The sequence below is a fragment of the Mauremys mutica genome, chromosome 9 (genome assembly GCF_020497125.1).
Source record: "Mauremys mutica isolate MM-2020 ecotype Southern chromosome 9, ASM2049712v1, whole genome shotgun sequence".
Classification (NCBI taxonomy): Eukaryota; Metazoa; Chordata; order Testudines; family Geoemydidae; genus Mauremys; species Mauremys mutica.
The window spans coordinates 87,552,410-87,569,037 of record NC_059080.1 but is presented as its reverse complement, the minus strand read 5'-3'; the positions used below and the strand labels follow the sequence as shown (position 1 = coordinate 87,569,037).

At 36.4% G+C, this 16,628-nt stretch overlaps 1 protein-coding gene across 9 annotated transcripts in view; it reads left to right on the top strand.

Annotated features, from left to right (window-relative positions):
* The window catches only part of ZBBX (zinc finger B-box domain containing), a 46,115-nt gene extending 32,781 nt beyond the window's left edge, over positions 1-13,334 (top strand). For 8 of the 9 annotated variants that reach the window (XM_045029414.1, XM_045029410.1, XM_045029411.1 and 5 more), the window contains 7 exons: positions 661-827; positions 2,330-2,646; positions 3,764-3,923; positions 4,590-4,754; positions 8,294-8,542; positions 10,785-10,923; positions 13,118-13,334. In XM_045029414.1, coding sequence (XP_044885349.1) covers positions 661-827; positions 2,330-2,646; positions 3,764-3,923; positions 4,590-4,754; positions 8,294-8,542; positions 10,785-10,923; positions 13,118-13,193 — 1,273 coding nt within the window. In that variant the 3' untranslated portion in view covers positions 13,194-13,334. Of the gene's footprint in view, positions 1-660; positions 828-2,329; positions 2,647-3,763; positions 3,924-4,589; positions 4,755-8,293; positions 8,543-10,784; positions 10,924-13,116 lie in introns of all 9 variants that reach the window. The other variant, XM_045029415.1, reaches the window with a different exon arrangement.
* The last annotated feature ends 3,294 nt before the right edge of the window (positions 13,335-16,628 follow it).

Sequence of the window (16,628 nt, the reverse complement as noted above, 5' to 3'; positions counted from 1 at the left end):
ATTTAAAGATGCCATGATGCGTATTTTTTCATCCTACTCATAAAAAGATATTCAGTTTGTGTTAGGTGACTAGTATCTTTAATACTAACACTGACTTCCCCATCCCCATCCCTCTGGGTCTTTTCAAAGATCCTGACTATTCCATTTTTCTTAACTGATGGAAGGGTTTCATCTCACCTTACATAGATGACTTGTTAGTGAAGGTCCTGTATGAGTAAGAGGTTGCAAGGTGCTTTAAAAAACCCACGCTTTAAATGTGCAACACACATTGTAAATGATTGACAATCTTTCCTTGCATGCACAATGACCTCTGTGTACCTTCATATCAGGATTTGGGAGCCAAGAAATCCAAGGCACTATATTATTGAAAGCTGGCTCTATGATTACATTATGTTCTTAAAGAAATACCCTCGGGTATTTAGTATGTCCAGGCAAAATTAGGAATCACTGTAATCAAGCCCTTTTATCTTTTTTAATACTGTTTTATTTCACTTTTGTGTCCTAAAAATTAAAGTCAGTATAGAGTACTGCCATTGACACTTGTGCAACTTCCATGACCTCCCGAAAACTATCTAATGTTTGGACGTGATTGTTTGTTAGGAGCCTTTGTGTGTGAAATTTTTTCTTTTTCTTTTTCTTTCTTTTTTTTTAAATCCAAAGTGATGCAGTACCTGAAAATCAGAAGGATACAATATCAGACTTTTTACCAGAACCAGCTGCTGATGTAACTAGCAAGACATCTCTTAATTCTGCTTCTACATCTGACAAAAAAGACCTTTTCGTTCCTCATGATAGAAGCACAGTTCCCATTAAAGAAATTTCTAAAGGTAAATTTTGGTAAGATTATTTTTTGCTATCACTTTCCTTACTTGGGCGGAGAGAAAAGAACTTTTGTTCTAGTAGGCAGTACAGCATTTTATATGATGATCTTTCTGTGTTTGTAGCAGACAGAATTGTAACCGATTAAACACAATAGTTTTTTTGTGCTAAAAGTAAAAACATTTGTTCTTTAAAGATACTTTGAATATTCATTTTAGGTCATGGTTTTTCTGCATGGCATACAGTAATGCCACAAGTTTATAGCTTGATTATGAGGGAGAGATAATGTTTGCAATATGTGGGTATATGACATGCATAACTATGACTCAATTACACTAGGTGGGGATTCGGTCCAAAGTCTCTAGGTTTATTTAGAGAATGTGAGTTAAATGGACTGTACGCTTATACAACCGCTCAGAATGGCCCCTTAACTCAAAGTTTTAATGGACCACATTGATATATTCACAGATTGTGTGCATCAATTTTCATGTACACATAGGCTTTTATGTTTGCAGACTGGGTGCCTGGTTAGCTGTCTGTCTGATTTGCTTGCACAAAGGCAGTATTTGAATACTTAAATAGATGTACCTGCAAAATTTTGTGGATGGAATAGTGAAAGATGTCTGAAAATTTAGCAGCTTTGTATTGTGAAGTCATTATTAAGCAGTAGTCAGAAAAACATTTATTTCTTATTCCAGAATCAGAAAACTGGGTTATTTTACTATGCTATTTTCTTTAATAATTAGTGTTTAAATTGTTAGTATGTTAGGTTAAGATTTTACATTAAATTGCTCCTTGCAAGCTGTCAAAAACTAGTCCTTGTATGTGCTCAGCCAGTCTCTTTTTTTTGCATTTGGTTCAAGCTCAGGCCCAAATAGTGAAAGAGAAACTGATAGTTGGACAGTGAGGTGTGCTATGTGTGGCCTTGGGGGCAGAAAAGGAAAGGCAAATAGTTATGTCTTAAGATAAAAAGAAAAAAAAAACCCTTAATCATTACTCTTGTGCTGCATGCAAAAGATGCATGTCCCGGGAGTATGTATCCATAGCTTCTATTGCTTTCAAAGAAATGTACTTCCAAGTAGCTGTCTCGCTTTTTTGTAGTAAAAATATAATGCTGCTATTGCAGTTGTTCAACTGTTTCCAATTAGATCTCACGCCTTTTTAAAAGGAAAAATTACAATTTCATAAAGTATTTTCTTGGAGATAGCTGCCCCTCTAGGGATGTCAGATACAAAATGACTTAATACATTCATAGATAATGAGTTATTATGAGTCTGGTTTTTAGAGAAGCTGAGCACCTGTGGTTCCCATAGACTTCAGTGAGAGCTCTGGCTACCCAGCATCTCTGAAAATCAAGCTGTAAGTTTACATGGAAGTCAATTGCTCTCTTATGAATTGCTTATTTGACATCTTAGGGCTAGCTAACAGTAAAATTCTGTCAGACTGCACATTTTTGTTTTGAATTCCCTGAGACTATCTGTAGACATCCAGTTTGTCCTTTTTTGTTTAGTTTCATCTGCAAGAACATCTACAGTGAATCATGAAAGAATGTATACTGATTGCATCCATTCCAGCACAGAAGAAACAGTTCTCGGCAGTCCTCATGAAAGTGCTGTAACTGAAAAAGAAAGCATTAAAACAAAGACTTCTAGAAGATCTCTTAGTGCTTGTATGTTACCCGAGAAGACTTTTGACCTTCCTAAATTAGGAAGCAGTGAACCTTCCCTCATGACAAGATCATTGAAAAACAGTAAAGATTCACTGGAATTTAACAGTTTCCACACAAGCAAGAGTTTGATTTTACCTGTAACTACAGAGGCTTCAGTGGTAAAATGTTTTGTGCCTATTCTCCAAATATAATAAATATTACATAATTGCCCTGTCTCCCTTTTCAACATTTTATCTTGGCACAATGCAGTAGAGTGGTACTGGTAGTTAACTATATACAGTAGTTACCATGAAATACTGCACATTAATATGTAGTAACAAAGCAACTCCATTAAAAATAGTGGTAATCATGAATGTAATTTTAGTGGGGCAGGCGGAGGGGCTAGCTGTCACTGGCTCAGCCTTTCAACTTGGGAAGATAAAAGTGCTTTCACCCCCACCCGCCCACTTTCAGTCTTCTGTGGGGATAGTTCAGAAGGAGCAAGAGAAAACAGGCAGCTAGTCACAATCTCAGAAGGGCTGCTCTGTCAGGCCTGCTGCTCATCCTTCCTTCCCCCTTAACTTTGCTGTCTCAGGTTGGGCATGCCTTCCTATGGAACCTACAGTATTCAAACATCTCTCACTGAATATAGGTCTGAGGGGCAAGTTTGTTTGCTTGCTTCCATTTATGAATGCAGTCTGTGTGTGTTCATCAAGGCAAGTAATCTTGATTCTCTTTTCATGGTTGCAGACTACAGATTATGCCTACACTGGGATAAAAGACCCGCAGCATGGTTGTGGCTAGCTTGGTTTTGCGGGGCTAAAAATCACTATGTAGACTTTCAGGCTTGAGCTAAAGCCTGAGCTCTGGGACCCTCCACTGCCAGGATCCCAGAGCTCAGGCTCCAGCCTAAGCCCAAACACCTTCACAGTGATTTTGCAGCCCTGGAGAATGAGTCCAAGTCAGCTGACCTGCCCCAGCTGTGTGTTTTTTTGTTTTGTTTTTTTATCCCTGTGTAGTCCTACCCTCAATGGCTTAACAGAAGTGTGAAGATCAGTGGAGGTAATACTCTGATTACTTTGGTGACTACTAAGCAAGATAGGTTTTTAGGATTTATTCTTTTAGAAATATTCCATGCCTAAAACTGTAAACTTTTCACAAAAATACTTCTATATTAATTAGAATGATTTCAGGTTTTATGATACGAACATTGTATCAAAATTGACTTGGCATGATCTAGTATAAGTAGACAATATAAGCCTTCAGTTGTCTTTAATATTTTGTCTTTTATCCTAGTTGTTACAGGAAGTAGCCCTAAGAGAAAAACCTACTTTGACACAATATCAAGGACTTGAGGGATTCTTTATTTTGCATGCAAATTCTAAGCAAGTAACACTTGATTCAATTCCTTCACCTTTCTCAGATTACAACTCTACAAACAGTACTTCAGCTTCAGGTAACAATCTGGAAATAAAATCCTCCACAACTGAACTTTACATATTGAGTACATATGTTGCAGAGCATCATAACCTTTATCTGTAGATGTATTTCTACCTGTATATGAGCATGTGCTAGGTCCTCTGGTATAATTTTTAGCTCAATATGATAAATTGGCTGTTATTGGTATGATATTTTGCTCTGCCAAGAAGAGCAACTAATGGAATGTAAGAAAGCATAGGATAATCCAGCCCCCTATTTTAAGTTGTAAATTACACCAACATATTTGATTTCCCTCTCTCTCTGTCACCTGAGAATTTGGACTCTGGTCAGTATTCACACTTTTGTGCTGGTGGAAAATTTTGACATGATGGTCTGCCTAAAATGCCTATTCTGTTGCTCTAATGGAAGCCACTAGAAGTATCTGAAATGATTAATGAAAAGTTACTAAATCCTTACTTGTTGAAGTATAGAATCTGTAAAATAAAAAAGTATAACAAATTATCTGCATGTCACTTTAAAATGTATATTTTTGTGTGAAATTTTTAATTATAGCACAGTTGACCTTCTCTTTAAAAATATTAAATAATACAGCAGCTACAGTCTCACAGGCTAAATAAATATTAGCATGAAAAAAGTGTTAATATTTTCCTGGTGCTATTTATGTTGCATTTTTTTATTTCAGGAAAGGGACATTGGTTCAGAGACACTAGTTTAAGTGAATATGCTGATGATTCTGTAGTACAGGATGTCTTGCAAAGTGAACTGAGCAGGTCTTCAAGTAGTTTGGAACTACAAAAATTTTGTGCTGGAGTTTCGCCATGGACATTAATGCACAAGTCACCCACTGGTAAGAATATTGACAAGATAACAATTTTTGGAGGCCTTGATTTAGCAGGTTAGGTAAAGGTAAGGTAAGAATTGGAGATATACCAATCTCCTAGAACTGGAAGGGACCTTGAAAGGTCATTGAGTCCAGCCCCCTGCCTTCACTAGCAGGACCAATTTTTGCCCCAGATCCCTAAGTGGCCTTCTCAAGGATTGAACTCACAACCCTGGGTTTAGCAGGCCAATGCTCAAACCACTGAGCTATCTCTCCCCCCAAACCAGGCTAACTTTAACATATCAGCAGACACGTTGATTTAAAGCTAAGCACATGCTTCTGTGATTTGTTGGATCGGGGGCTTAGATCTGTCTGATACAATTTGTAATTAATTATTTTTTGAATGCTAGTTTACTATTCTTTTCTAAAATAGGTAGTTTTAGAGTCTACCTAGTTTAACTTTAGATTTAGATACTGGAAAAATGAAGTGGAGTCTGTTGTCCCTCAAGTAATCTGGGGAACACTGGAAAAAAATTAGACCAGGATCCCCAACTTTGCCTCAATCGCATCCCCAGAAACAAGTCATGCAAACTCAATTCGAAAGATGGATAAATCCAGTAACAAACTCAGAAGTCAGACTGTGACTCTCAAATTGCACTCCCAAAGGTCTTCCTGATGCCAGCATTTAGGGTTGGGCTGAGGGTGAGCTCAACAACAGACAGACAGGAGCAACTCCCTAAAAGTGCAAGGAGCTACGTGACAGTTTGCTTTCCCTACAATCAGTGTTTGAGATGTAACAGTAGGTGGCCCTGGCAACAGGCAGACAGCAACACCAACATACGGTAGCCTCTAAACATATTAAGTGCTGGCTTCTGTGCTGCACAACCCTTAGACTGAGTCCACTAATTTTAACCATCTTTTCTTTGACTTTTCCCTTACAGCTTATTATAGCATATCCTATCAATGTCTAGTGAAGTCAGTGAAGGCTTTGCTATGGACTCTTCCATGAGAGTTGAATCTGGCTCTGAAGTAGTTGGAAAGATGTGGTTAGTACAGGTGATAGTGTGAATAAATAAATTTGCAAGTGCATCACTGCCACAATTTGCCTGGTCTCCTAAAATCCACAGAACGCATCATAAAATTGATCTAAAATCTAAAAAGAGCCTGTGAGAGAATAATAAAAGGTGTATATAAAAAGAGAAAATAGGTAGTAACTATTTTCTCTCTGGAACTTACTATGTTCAAAGATGCACAATCACTGCATGATTAAATTTCATCGTGGTTCACATTTTTAACTCACTGTCATCATCAGGGAACTTGTAGATTTGAACGTGTATGACAACTCATTAGAGTTCCAGGATAGTTTTAGTTGTATGAAGAGGGTAATTGATGTCATTAAGAATGTTCACTTTATGGTAGTTTTGGAATGTGCTATACCTGTACTATAGTTGAATGCAAAACATTCACATAAATATAACCAGTTTACCTTGGTCCTGTATCACTGATCTTTATGAAACAGGCAGGCAGGCTTGAGAGCTATCTGATTTGTTGGTTCTTTTACTACACAAGTTGGAACTGTGTGTTTCCACTGTCTTCCCCTTTTTCAGGCAGAAGAAATTATATTTTCTAAACTACAATTTTTAAAAATTGTAGTTTTTATTTTAACTCCATGTAAATATACCTTAGGAACGTTTATAATCTTAAAAAGCTTGTAACAGCTTATAGTGTATATTGGCCATAGAACTTCAGTTGTACATGCTTTACCAGCTAATTGCTTGAAATTGCCTTTGGTTAAAGAAGAATCTTTACAGGAACTCTTGCGTGTTAGAAAGCTTTTTCTTTTTATCAGAGCCAAATTTTATTATTTGATTCTAATATTAAAAACAGTCTCGTATCTGAAATACCTAATTTTCACAAACTAATTTCCACTAATCTGCACATAAGAAATCAAAATACCCGGTATGGAGTAATCTGCTACAAATCAATAGGCTATTAGTGCTTAACCTGGATTTATCTCCCCTTCTGTGTGCACAATAGAGGGTGGGTAGTGGATGATGATGATGATATTAGATTTCAGGGATTTGTACTGGGGGAAGCAGCAGCTCTGCAATAGGTTAAATGAAGAATTATATCAAAATAATTATTACAGAAATGATATGTCCTGCAATGCCAGTTACAGATAATTGTGTAATAATTTTCAGAAGTACCATTTCCTGCTGTCCATACTCCATAAATACTGTAAATGATGGCACTTCAGTTTGGAGCCACCATATTTAAGATATGTGTATAACAGGCACATATCCCAAGGTTGTCTTGGCTATTTCAGTTCACCTAATCACTAGGAAAAACAAAACAGAATGTATTACAGTACTTATTTGCTAATAACTATTCTAGGGCCAAACACGGCTCACTTTACTCAAAAGACTCCAATTTAATCTTAGATTTCATATCCTTCAGTAAGCCACTTCTCTGTGCCTCAGTTTCCACTCTCTCCCTTTATCTGTGTTGTCTATTTAAATTATAAATTCTCTAGGGCAGGGATTTTCTATTACTATATGTTTGTACAGTGCTTAGCACAATGTGGTCCTGATGTTAGTCAGAGCCTTTAAGTGCTATTGTATTACAAATGCTAAATAATAACAAACCAAAGGAATGAGCAGTTAAATGATTCTTCTCTCATCTCATCAGTTATCCTTCTCAACCTCAACTATCTCCCAAAAGACACAGCTCACTTATTTCTTCGCTCATCCTGAGCAACAAAGTTGACATTTTCATTGTTTAGAAAGTATTACTTGACAGATTTAAATAATTTTGAATTCAGTGCAAAAAATCTGAAATTTGATTTTAGTTTATTTTATACACTCATAAATAAAAATGGCAGAACCAAATAGTTTTAAACAAATTTTTAAAAAATTCTATGCCACGCAGACCAAGTGTGCTAACTTGCAATCTAGAATACTTTTTTCCAGAAAGTTATATGGCACTATAAAAGGAGTATCAGAGATGCCATTTCCCATTATAATTTGCATTGTGTTATGTACATGTTCAGTAATAATAGTTAGGCTTGGAAGGATTAGATTTTTATTGGTAAATGTTGTTGTCCCCGCACACATACAAACAGGTGAAAAATATTTGTCAATGATAATCAAAATGTATAGGTAGGCAAAGAAAGAAAAACATTACTTGAGAACTTTAATTTAGAGTTTGATTTAAGAATATTTACTTTTATCAACATCAAGTGCTGAAATATACAATTTATTAAAATGGTTATAGAGCTTTAACTTTATGAATCTGTGTCTACTGTACTTAATATTTGCCTGACCACCTCATTGCTTACCCCGCAATAATTTTGTACAACTGTGAAAACTGAAATTGATAAAAATGCTAAAAAACTAATCATCAATATTATCTGTCAAAATTATTTAAAAATCAGATTCTGCCAAGACTAATAATAATTTATTACTTTAATTACAGAAAATGACATTAGTGAGATCAAATTCTGTTATACATCTAAAATCTTGATTCACAGTTAGAAGGAAATAATTATTTTTTTGTTTTTCTTTCAGATAATAGTTTACAAAGACCTTTGTCAGCAAATATACCATCCTCTAAAGCTGTGAAGTCTGATCGTATCTGCTGTACACTCTCTCAGACAAGACCAAGAAATTTAACTACTCAGCCCTTATCTAGAGCTGCTACTGAAATTTCAAAAAATGAATGCATTGATGTAACTGAACAAAATGACCCTCTCTTAGAATATACTGCTGATCAACAAGCCTTAGCTGGCTTGGAAAATGAACTAAAAAGTCATACAGGTAATTTACAGTGAGACTGTAAGAGTCCTTTAACAGTGTTTATGCTTGCAAAAATGTAAAGCAACCTACATTATTGTTGTCTTCATGATCATTATTTGAGCTCTGATTTGTGGAAAATTAAAGACCTGATCCAGCACAAAGTACTCACATCCTTCTGGGCCTTGCAAAACTCTAGTTTTCTGGCTTAATAGAATGGTCTTCCTACTTTTAACCATCATATAATCTTCAGCTCAGCTGCATAGGAACATATTGCAGAGAGCTCATACTTATGGATCTCTCACTTTCTGCATGTCTATCAAAGAAATCTGACAGGATGTGTCGGGTACCTTCTCTGGGTCTGAGTTTTTTAACAGCCACCTGCTTCCTTGATCTTTGATAATGAACACGGCAGATGAACCCTGCCACTAGGATCAAATCAAACAGGGGAAAAAAAGAGGCCAAAAAGGAAACCTTATTAATGTGTCATCTTCAAGATGACACATGCCAGTTAACAGGCAGTGTTGGCAAAGAAACATTTCCCTCCTGGGATTGTGTTTTTTTTGTTTTTGTTTTTTTTAAGGCCACCTTTATGAAGACCATTTGTTTAAAGGACAATTGATGGTGAATAGAGATGGTTGGATAAGGTTATGCTTTTTTTTTTCTTTCAGACAATTTAAACTTTTTGATGAAAAATTGAAAACCAAAATTTTTAATTTAGAATTCATAGAATCATAGAATATTAGGGTTGGAAGAGACCTCAGGAGGTCATCTAGTCCAAACCCCAGCTCAAAGCAGGACCAACACCAACTAAATCATCCCAGCCAAGGCTTTGTCAAGCCAGGCCTTAAAAACTTCTAAGGATGGAGATTCCACCACCATCTCCCTAGATAACCCATTCCAGTGCTTTACACCCTCCTAGTGAAATAGTGTTTCCTCATATCCAACCTAGATATCTCCCACTGCAACTTGAGACCATTGCTCCTTGTTCTGTCATCTGCCACCACCAACAACAGCCAAGCTCCATCCTCTTTGGAACCCCCTTTCAGGTAGTGGAAGGCTGCTATCAAATCCCCCCTCACTCTTCTGCAGACTAAATAACCCCAGTTCCCTTAGCCTCTCCTCATAAATCATGTGGCCCAATCCCGTAATCATTTTCATTGCCCTTTGCTGGACTCCCTCCAATTTGTCCACATCCCTTCTGTAGTGGGGGGGAGTGGGGGGACCAAAACTAGATGCAATACTCCAGGTGTGGCAGAGTCCCTCATAGAAGTTGTAGTTTGAGTGCTTCATGCCTCAGATTTCCTCTATGAGCAGGGCTTCATTTTCCATAATGTATCATGGTCTCCTCTTGATGAGCCACCATGGTGCCTCCTGGGAGTCCCTGGCCGTGATGCATCATGATACATGGAACGTGTAGTCCAGATTAAAAGATTCTTCCATCATTGAGACATATAATGCTGGTACTTTAGAGTTCCGTGTATATGTTCATGCAGCATTACTTTAGTCTTGGTTTTGAGTTATGATGCACATTTCAGGCCTGCAGTCGTCATTTATCTAGTTCTCATCCACCTCACATCCTTGTAGGTTTCTGTTGCTGCTAATCTCCCAGGGGTTAGGATGCATACTGACAATACTCAAAGGAGAAAGAGAAATAAAATACCAGTAACTTTTGAGAAGACTGTCAGATGGTGTCACTCTTAATTTCTGCTTCTGACACCACTTCTTCAGACTTTGCTACAGGCTTCTGAAAAAATGGAAGTAATTGAAGGATAGTTAAGGCTATGTTATCTTATGTATCTTCGGTGTCATAAAGAAGTGGTGCAGCCTCTAGCGATCATAGTGACCATATAACTTTTGGTGCATACATATCACCAGGAGTGGGTATCCATGTTGCTTAGTCTTCTTGAAGTATTGTGAACTAGCAAATCATCTCTCTCTACCCTTTCTATCTATGGTATTTCAAGACCATAGGAATGTATGTAACTATAGTAGCAGCTGCTGATGGACCCCATGTTTCAAGCTTTAAGTTGTCATATTTTGTCCTTATTATGAACTCTTGAAAATAATAGAAACACCAATGCAGCCATATAATACAAAGTTATAATTAATTTGTGTTTCCAGTAACATCCTAAACCAGAGTATTTTATCACTATTATCTTAATGATGTCATGTTTTTGCTGATATGACTATTCTGTTAGACCACATATTGTAGATACTGCACTTTTGTTACATAGGCTACTGAAAATGACATAAAATATTTCAGATCCTCAGGAAAAACTTTACAGCTTTACCTCTGAAGACTTATCAGCCTTCAGCAGACATTCAAAGAAGATAAGTGAAAATATTACAGATTTCCATAATAACCTAGAAATAAAATACCACAGTAGAGTTGATATTTTTAGGTAAGTTAAACCTGCTGATTATTTTTCTTAGCTGGATAGTAAAATGCTTGACTGGCAAACTACTTGTAGATACTATATTTTTAAAAGGGCCAATTATTAGTATATGTGTTTCATCTGAATGACTTACTATATTGATGGGATTGTTGTAAAAGAATTAAAAAATGCACCCTAACATGTTTGTTACACTGCATAATGTTTTGTTAAATCACAGAGTTAATATAACATGTAAAGATGAAAAGTGTAAGGGAATATAGTCCATTAAAAATGAGAAAAAATAGTCCCCAGCCACCAAGATTATAGCAATATATTGGGATAGAAGTAATATAAATCTAAAAATATGCTGCTTGTGTAAATTAGCCAAGTAATTTCTAGCTAATTCATGACATCTCTGATTGGAGAGAGAGTTATTCTTTGTTAGAAATAAAATTGTAAGGGCCCCTTTATTAAATGTGAAATTTCATGTCCACACAAAGTAATTTGCATTAGCTAGTCTAATTTATTTTTCTTGTGCAATCTTAACTTAAAAAACATAATTTCATTATTTTCTTATTGGAAAACATGAGTTCTCAAACACTGTTCAGAGACGAACTTCGTTTTTAAGCCTTTTCTGGACCATTGCAGTGTGGATGTTTCCATTTTCTCAGTCACTGCTTTATGTCTGATAAAAATTGTACAATTCCATCATTTAACCATGTCCTCTGCATCTGCCCTCTGATACGGTACTTGGAATTCCGTATCTGGCAGTTACAGTGGTATGATTGCTGTTGCCAGGAAAGTAGAACGACACTGCTAGTTGCAAGTGGACAGGTCTAGGTGATAGGAAATTTGTTGCGCCTCTCATGGGAGAGAGAAAGTTATCAGAAATCATGAAAATTGTGTAATTTGCTGGTAAATGCCTATAGATTATTAATGTTGGGTTTTGGTTTTAAATACCTTACCCTGTTGCCAAGACACATAAAAATTGCACTTGTTAATGAAAGTCCTCAACAGTTTGCTATGGAAACTCTTTTCCAACTAACCAAAAGGCATAGGTTAATTAGAAACATTGATTCCATAACTGTTCTGTCATCAGTCATGGTACAGCATGGTCCAGTGGACTGAGCATGTGACTGGAAACCAGAAAATCCTTTGTCTGACACGAATTCTGTGCATGACCTTAGGAAAAGTCCCTTAACTTCTCTGCCTCTCAGTTAACTCATCTATAAAATGGAAATAATAATGATTCGACCTCAAAGGATTAGTTAAACTTTGTACAATATTTTGGAAATGAAACATGTTTTAGAATTTCTGTGTTAATAATGAAGCAGGTGCATGTCATAGGGAATTAAACAAAATCTGCAAATTAAATAAAAAAGTAGCAGAAGAAATGTTCTGCTCAAGATTCTAGAAAGCTATTTCAAACTAGTTGTTTTTTTTTTGCTTGATTGCTATTTAATACAATGATGATGGTACAAATGAAAACCCCTTACTTACCTTATTCATTCTGGGGCTTGGGATTTTCAGTCGAGACAGGATAATGAAGGTACTTTTGACTCACCACTTAGCTAAGAATGGGGTTGGAAGGATTAGATTTTCATTAGTCAGTGTTGGTAAACATTGATTTCACCATGCACACACAAACTAATGGAAATTTTTTTTGTCAATAATGATCAAAATTTACATATAAGGAAAGTAAGAAAAACTGCTTGATTACATATTCAAATTTGATTTTAAGGATATTTACTTTATCAGCATCACACATCAAAATATTCCATTTGTGCTTAATGGTATTAACTCTTTAGCTTTTAAAATCTCAACATCACTGTAATTAAATAATTGTCTGACCCGCCCATAATTCTGCACAGCTGTTAACATTTAAATTGATATTTAAAAAGCTTAAAAATAAACATTGATATTATACAGTGAAATTATTTAAAAAAAAATTAAATTCTACCAAGCCTAGTTGAGAGAGTTGAGAAAGAACTTGTCAGAAGTTGAGAAAAATAAATGGACGCAGTAGTTTTGGCTAAAAGTATACTTTAAACTACAATTTACTGATTGCACAGCATACCTTTTTTATTATGATTAATCAAGCTAACATTAGATGAGTATGAGAAACTGGACCAAAAAATACTATCAAGATTTGTTTCCTTGAGGAACTTGAACACAAACTGTTGATAATCATTGTATTGTGTGTGTGGTTTTTTTTTTTAAGAGATTGTGATGAAAGCCATACAGATGAGGAGGAAGAGATTCTGAGGGACAAGCAGGAAGTTATGGCATTACGTTGACCAACCAAAAAAACAAAACTTGCTAATAATTATTTTTCTTTGCATCTCATAAAACAAGCAACCTGTTAGAAGGCAGTTCTCAGGTGCTGAAGATGTTAACTGCTGAAGAATGTTGTTGCAAGTCTATCCTACCAATAAAACATGTCTAAAATTAAAAATCACTTATGGGTTTTGGCTTTTTTTTTAAGCACAAACAGTATATTACTATGTGTTCAATACTATTGCATCTTTTAAGACCATTTTACTGAAACCGTAGAAAGTTGAGAAACAAGAAGCTTGATCCTGCAAGTTGTCTGTTGCTACAAAATGTTGAGGAAGCTCAAGACCTGGCAGCGGTATATGGCTGGAAAGAGACAATTGACTCTTCCTGTTGAGCACAGTGAGCCAAGACTATAGGAGACCCTTCCTGTGAATCTTTGCAAAACATTCCCTTTGGAAGAAATTGTATTTCTTTAAAGGTACTAGCTGCACAGATTCTTAGGTTTCATGCTTCCATTCAGAATTCTCCTAGCTGAAAACTTATTTACCCTCAGGATGAATGGATGCTAATTGGTGAATTTCAGCCCCCCAAACTAGGCTGTGATGACATAGAATTATTAATATGTTAACCTTCATCAGTAAAAAAGGTCATTTTTCAAATACCCTATGAGCTGGCACAATAGTTGAATAGAAGGTGGGATTGGGGGATTTCCGCCGTCTTTTTAAATACAGTTAAAACATCCTTGGCCAGGGATAACGCATTCAAACTCTTCTTCAGAACAAATATTTGTCTTTGGAATGGCCCAGGAGGTGCCCAATGGAATATAGTTAAAAACAGTTTTTCTCAGGTGACTGTAGGGTCAGGTCCTCCTTAATGCCCGCCCACCTGGTTTACAGATGGGAGACTTGATTGGATCTGCAAGTTGATGGAGAGGTTTAGAATTAAAGGGGGAATATAGGCAAGGTTAGACCCCTCATCCCCTTGGGCACTCCAGTGCCCATTGGCCAATCTGAGAGCCACAGAAGCCTACTGGCTCCTTGCTCCCCACAATCAATATTTAAACCCTTGCTCTGAGTTTCTCAAGCCCATAGCCCCATTTTAGCTGAATCCACTCTGCCTTGTATTTTGTGTGTGTTTTTAGGATGCTGTGGATCTAAAGAAACATCTGTTTTGGGAGGAGGGGGTCAGGAACTAATTTTTCCCATTAGGGCAAAATTGGCTGAGGCCTGGTAAGGTTTTTGGGTTTGGTTTTGGTTTTTTTCCCCTCCCCACAGCATCATGGAAATCCAGCTAGGAATAGGAGTCAGAAATTTAATAATAAGAATTGTATGAATGTTTAGTTCAGCCAAAAGGGCCAGTGCCCAGAAATAAGAGACTTAGGATTTTGCAGTCAGACCTTGGGCCTATGGGAAAAGGAGAGACTGGAAATATGTAGAGACCAGGGTCCCTCTTTGGTATCTTCTGTCCCTTTCGAAGGGGAGAAGGTGAGAAGATTCAGAAGAATGAGCTGAATTGTAGGGATAGGCAGTGGAGAGCTTATCTTGAGTTATAGGTTAGATGGGATTGGATTGGATCTGCTTAAATGCCTGGTATGGGGAAATGGGGCATTCTGGGGTTAAGTTTAATAAAGTTACAGCCTATCACTTAAAATCCATCTCTGTCCATCCACCTTCACTTGCCATTCCAGATCAAAGGGTTTTAGTAACTCCTCTTCAAAGTACTGTATTCAAAAACTGGGTGAGCGTCTATCTCTTTTAGTTTAATACTAGATTTACCTAGTGCTTTCCAGATATTTCTGCAAGTACATATTTGTTTCCATTTTTTGACTGAGCCCAGAGAACCCTAAATCACTGTGATAAGGTTGGTTGGTTTGTTTGTTGAAGACAGTGCTTTGAGAGAAAGTCATGTTTTTGTTCAAGGAGATTGTTTTGTGATATGGAACAAATAAAGATGCTTCTGAATACTTCTGGGAAATCTTTAATATGGGATTGGATTGAAAAGCTTTATCTGATAACAACTGTTGTACCCATCCATAGACAGATAGCTTCTTGCCTGACATAACCAGTAAAAGATTTCCTAATTCTGAGATGCTTTTGTCCAGAAATAGAAAATGTACAGCATGAAATCTTTCTGTTGTCTATGTTTAAAAGGAATATCCCCAAGAAACCTTTTTTTGCTTTTGCTATTGTAATCATGATACATATGCCTGTCAAACATAATTAGAGCATTGTTATTGTGATGATTTGTGACTGCAAAAAGCCTGCTTTTTCACTAAAATGCATTAGATGACACCTTGAATATGCATTAGAGCAATGGTATTCTGCAATTATTAACAAACCTTATGGTTTTCATGATGTAATTTAGTGCCGGTCTGTGCTGTTTAAATGGTAAAATATTCATTTTTGCTAAAAATATAACCACTTCTATTTGAAAAGTACTTTGAAAAATATATATCACTTTTTTTTTTAACCATACACTTGGAATAGCAGATGACTTGAAACTCTCTGTAGGCTTTTCAAGACCTTCAGTTTTACAGTTTATGTTCTGTCAAAGAACTAGAGGTCAGGTGGGAATAAAGTCCTATAGACTCTGCAAAGTACTCAACATTAATTGCTTAAGCATACTATTGTATCTGAATTGGAAAATGATGTCAAACAGCAGCTCTTTTGGCCAGATCAAGTTATTCATTGAGAGATGGAGGAGGAGTGACCATCTGAAGAACATACCTGTAATTTGAAGTCTCTGATACTCATTTATTACTGTAGTACCTACTTTATTGGCTCATATGGAATATTAGCTAAATCAGACATTTATTAGGGAACTGATATTGAGATAATGTATGCTGATTACCACTCAGTGAAGCTTGCTAATACCTAGCTTCCCACCTACAACTTTTCACACCTTTAGGGCATTTAACATGCAGATTAAATTGGTAAAGTGAAAGCATTTGAAGCACCAACCACTTTAGTTTCACTTGTTAAGCGAAAGTGAAACAAGAAGCCAATACAAGAGAATTGTTCTTACTGGCGCACAAGTGTAAACTTTTGTACAACGTAGATGGGAAGTGTAAGATGATGTAGATAGAAGATGCATCACATCTGTTGTTTTAGAAGGCCAAATAGCCTAGTATTTCTGAATCAATGTTTAAGCATAAGCTTAAACAGATCTAACTATACTCTTGCAGAAAAATGTTGAAGGGACTGACAGTTGGCAATGTGATTAAAAATGGAGACCTAGCATAGCTTTTAAAAGGGAACAGGGAAACAAGATGCATCTCTGAGAGCAATGCCACATTTGCTTACATGTCAGCTTCTGTTTTTGTACTGAGTAATGAAATGTCTGTTGTGGTGAACAAGTGTGAGCGTCTCATTTTTTCAAAAACAGCCGCTGATTTTAGGTGCTCAACTTGAGACCCTGTTATACCAATATAATAAAAACCAGCAGGATCTTATTAA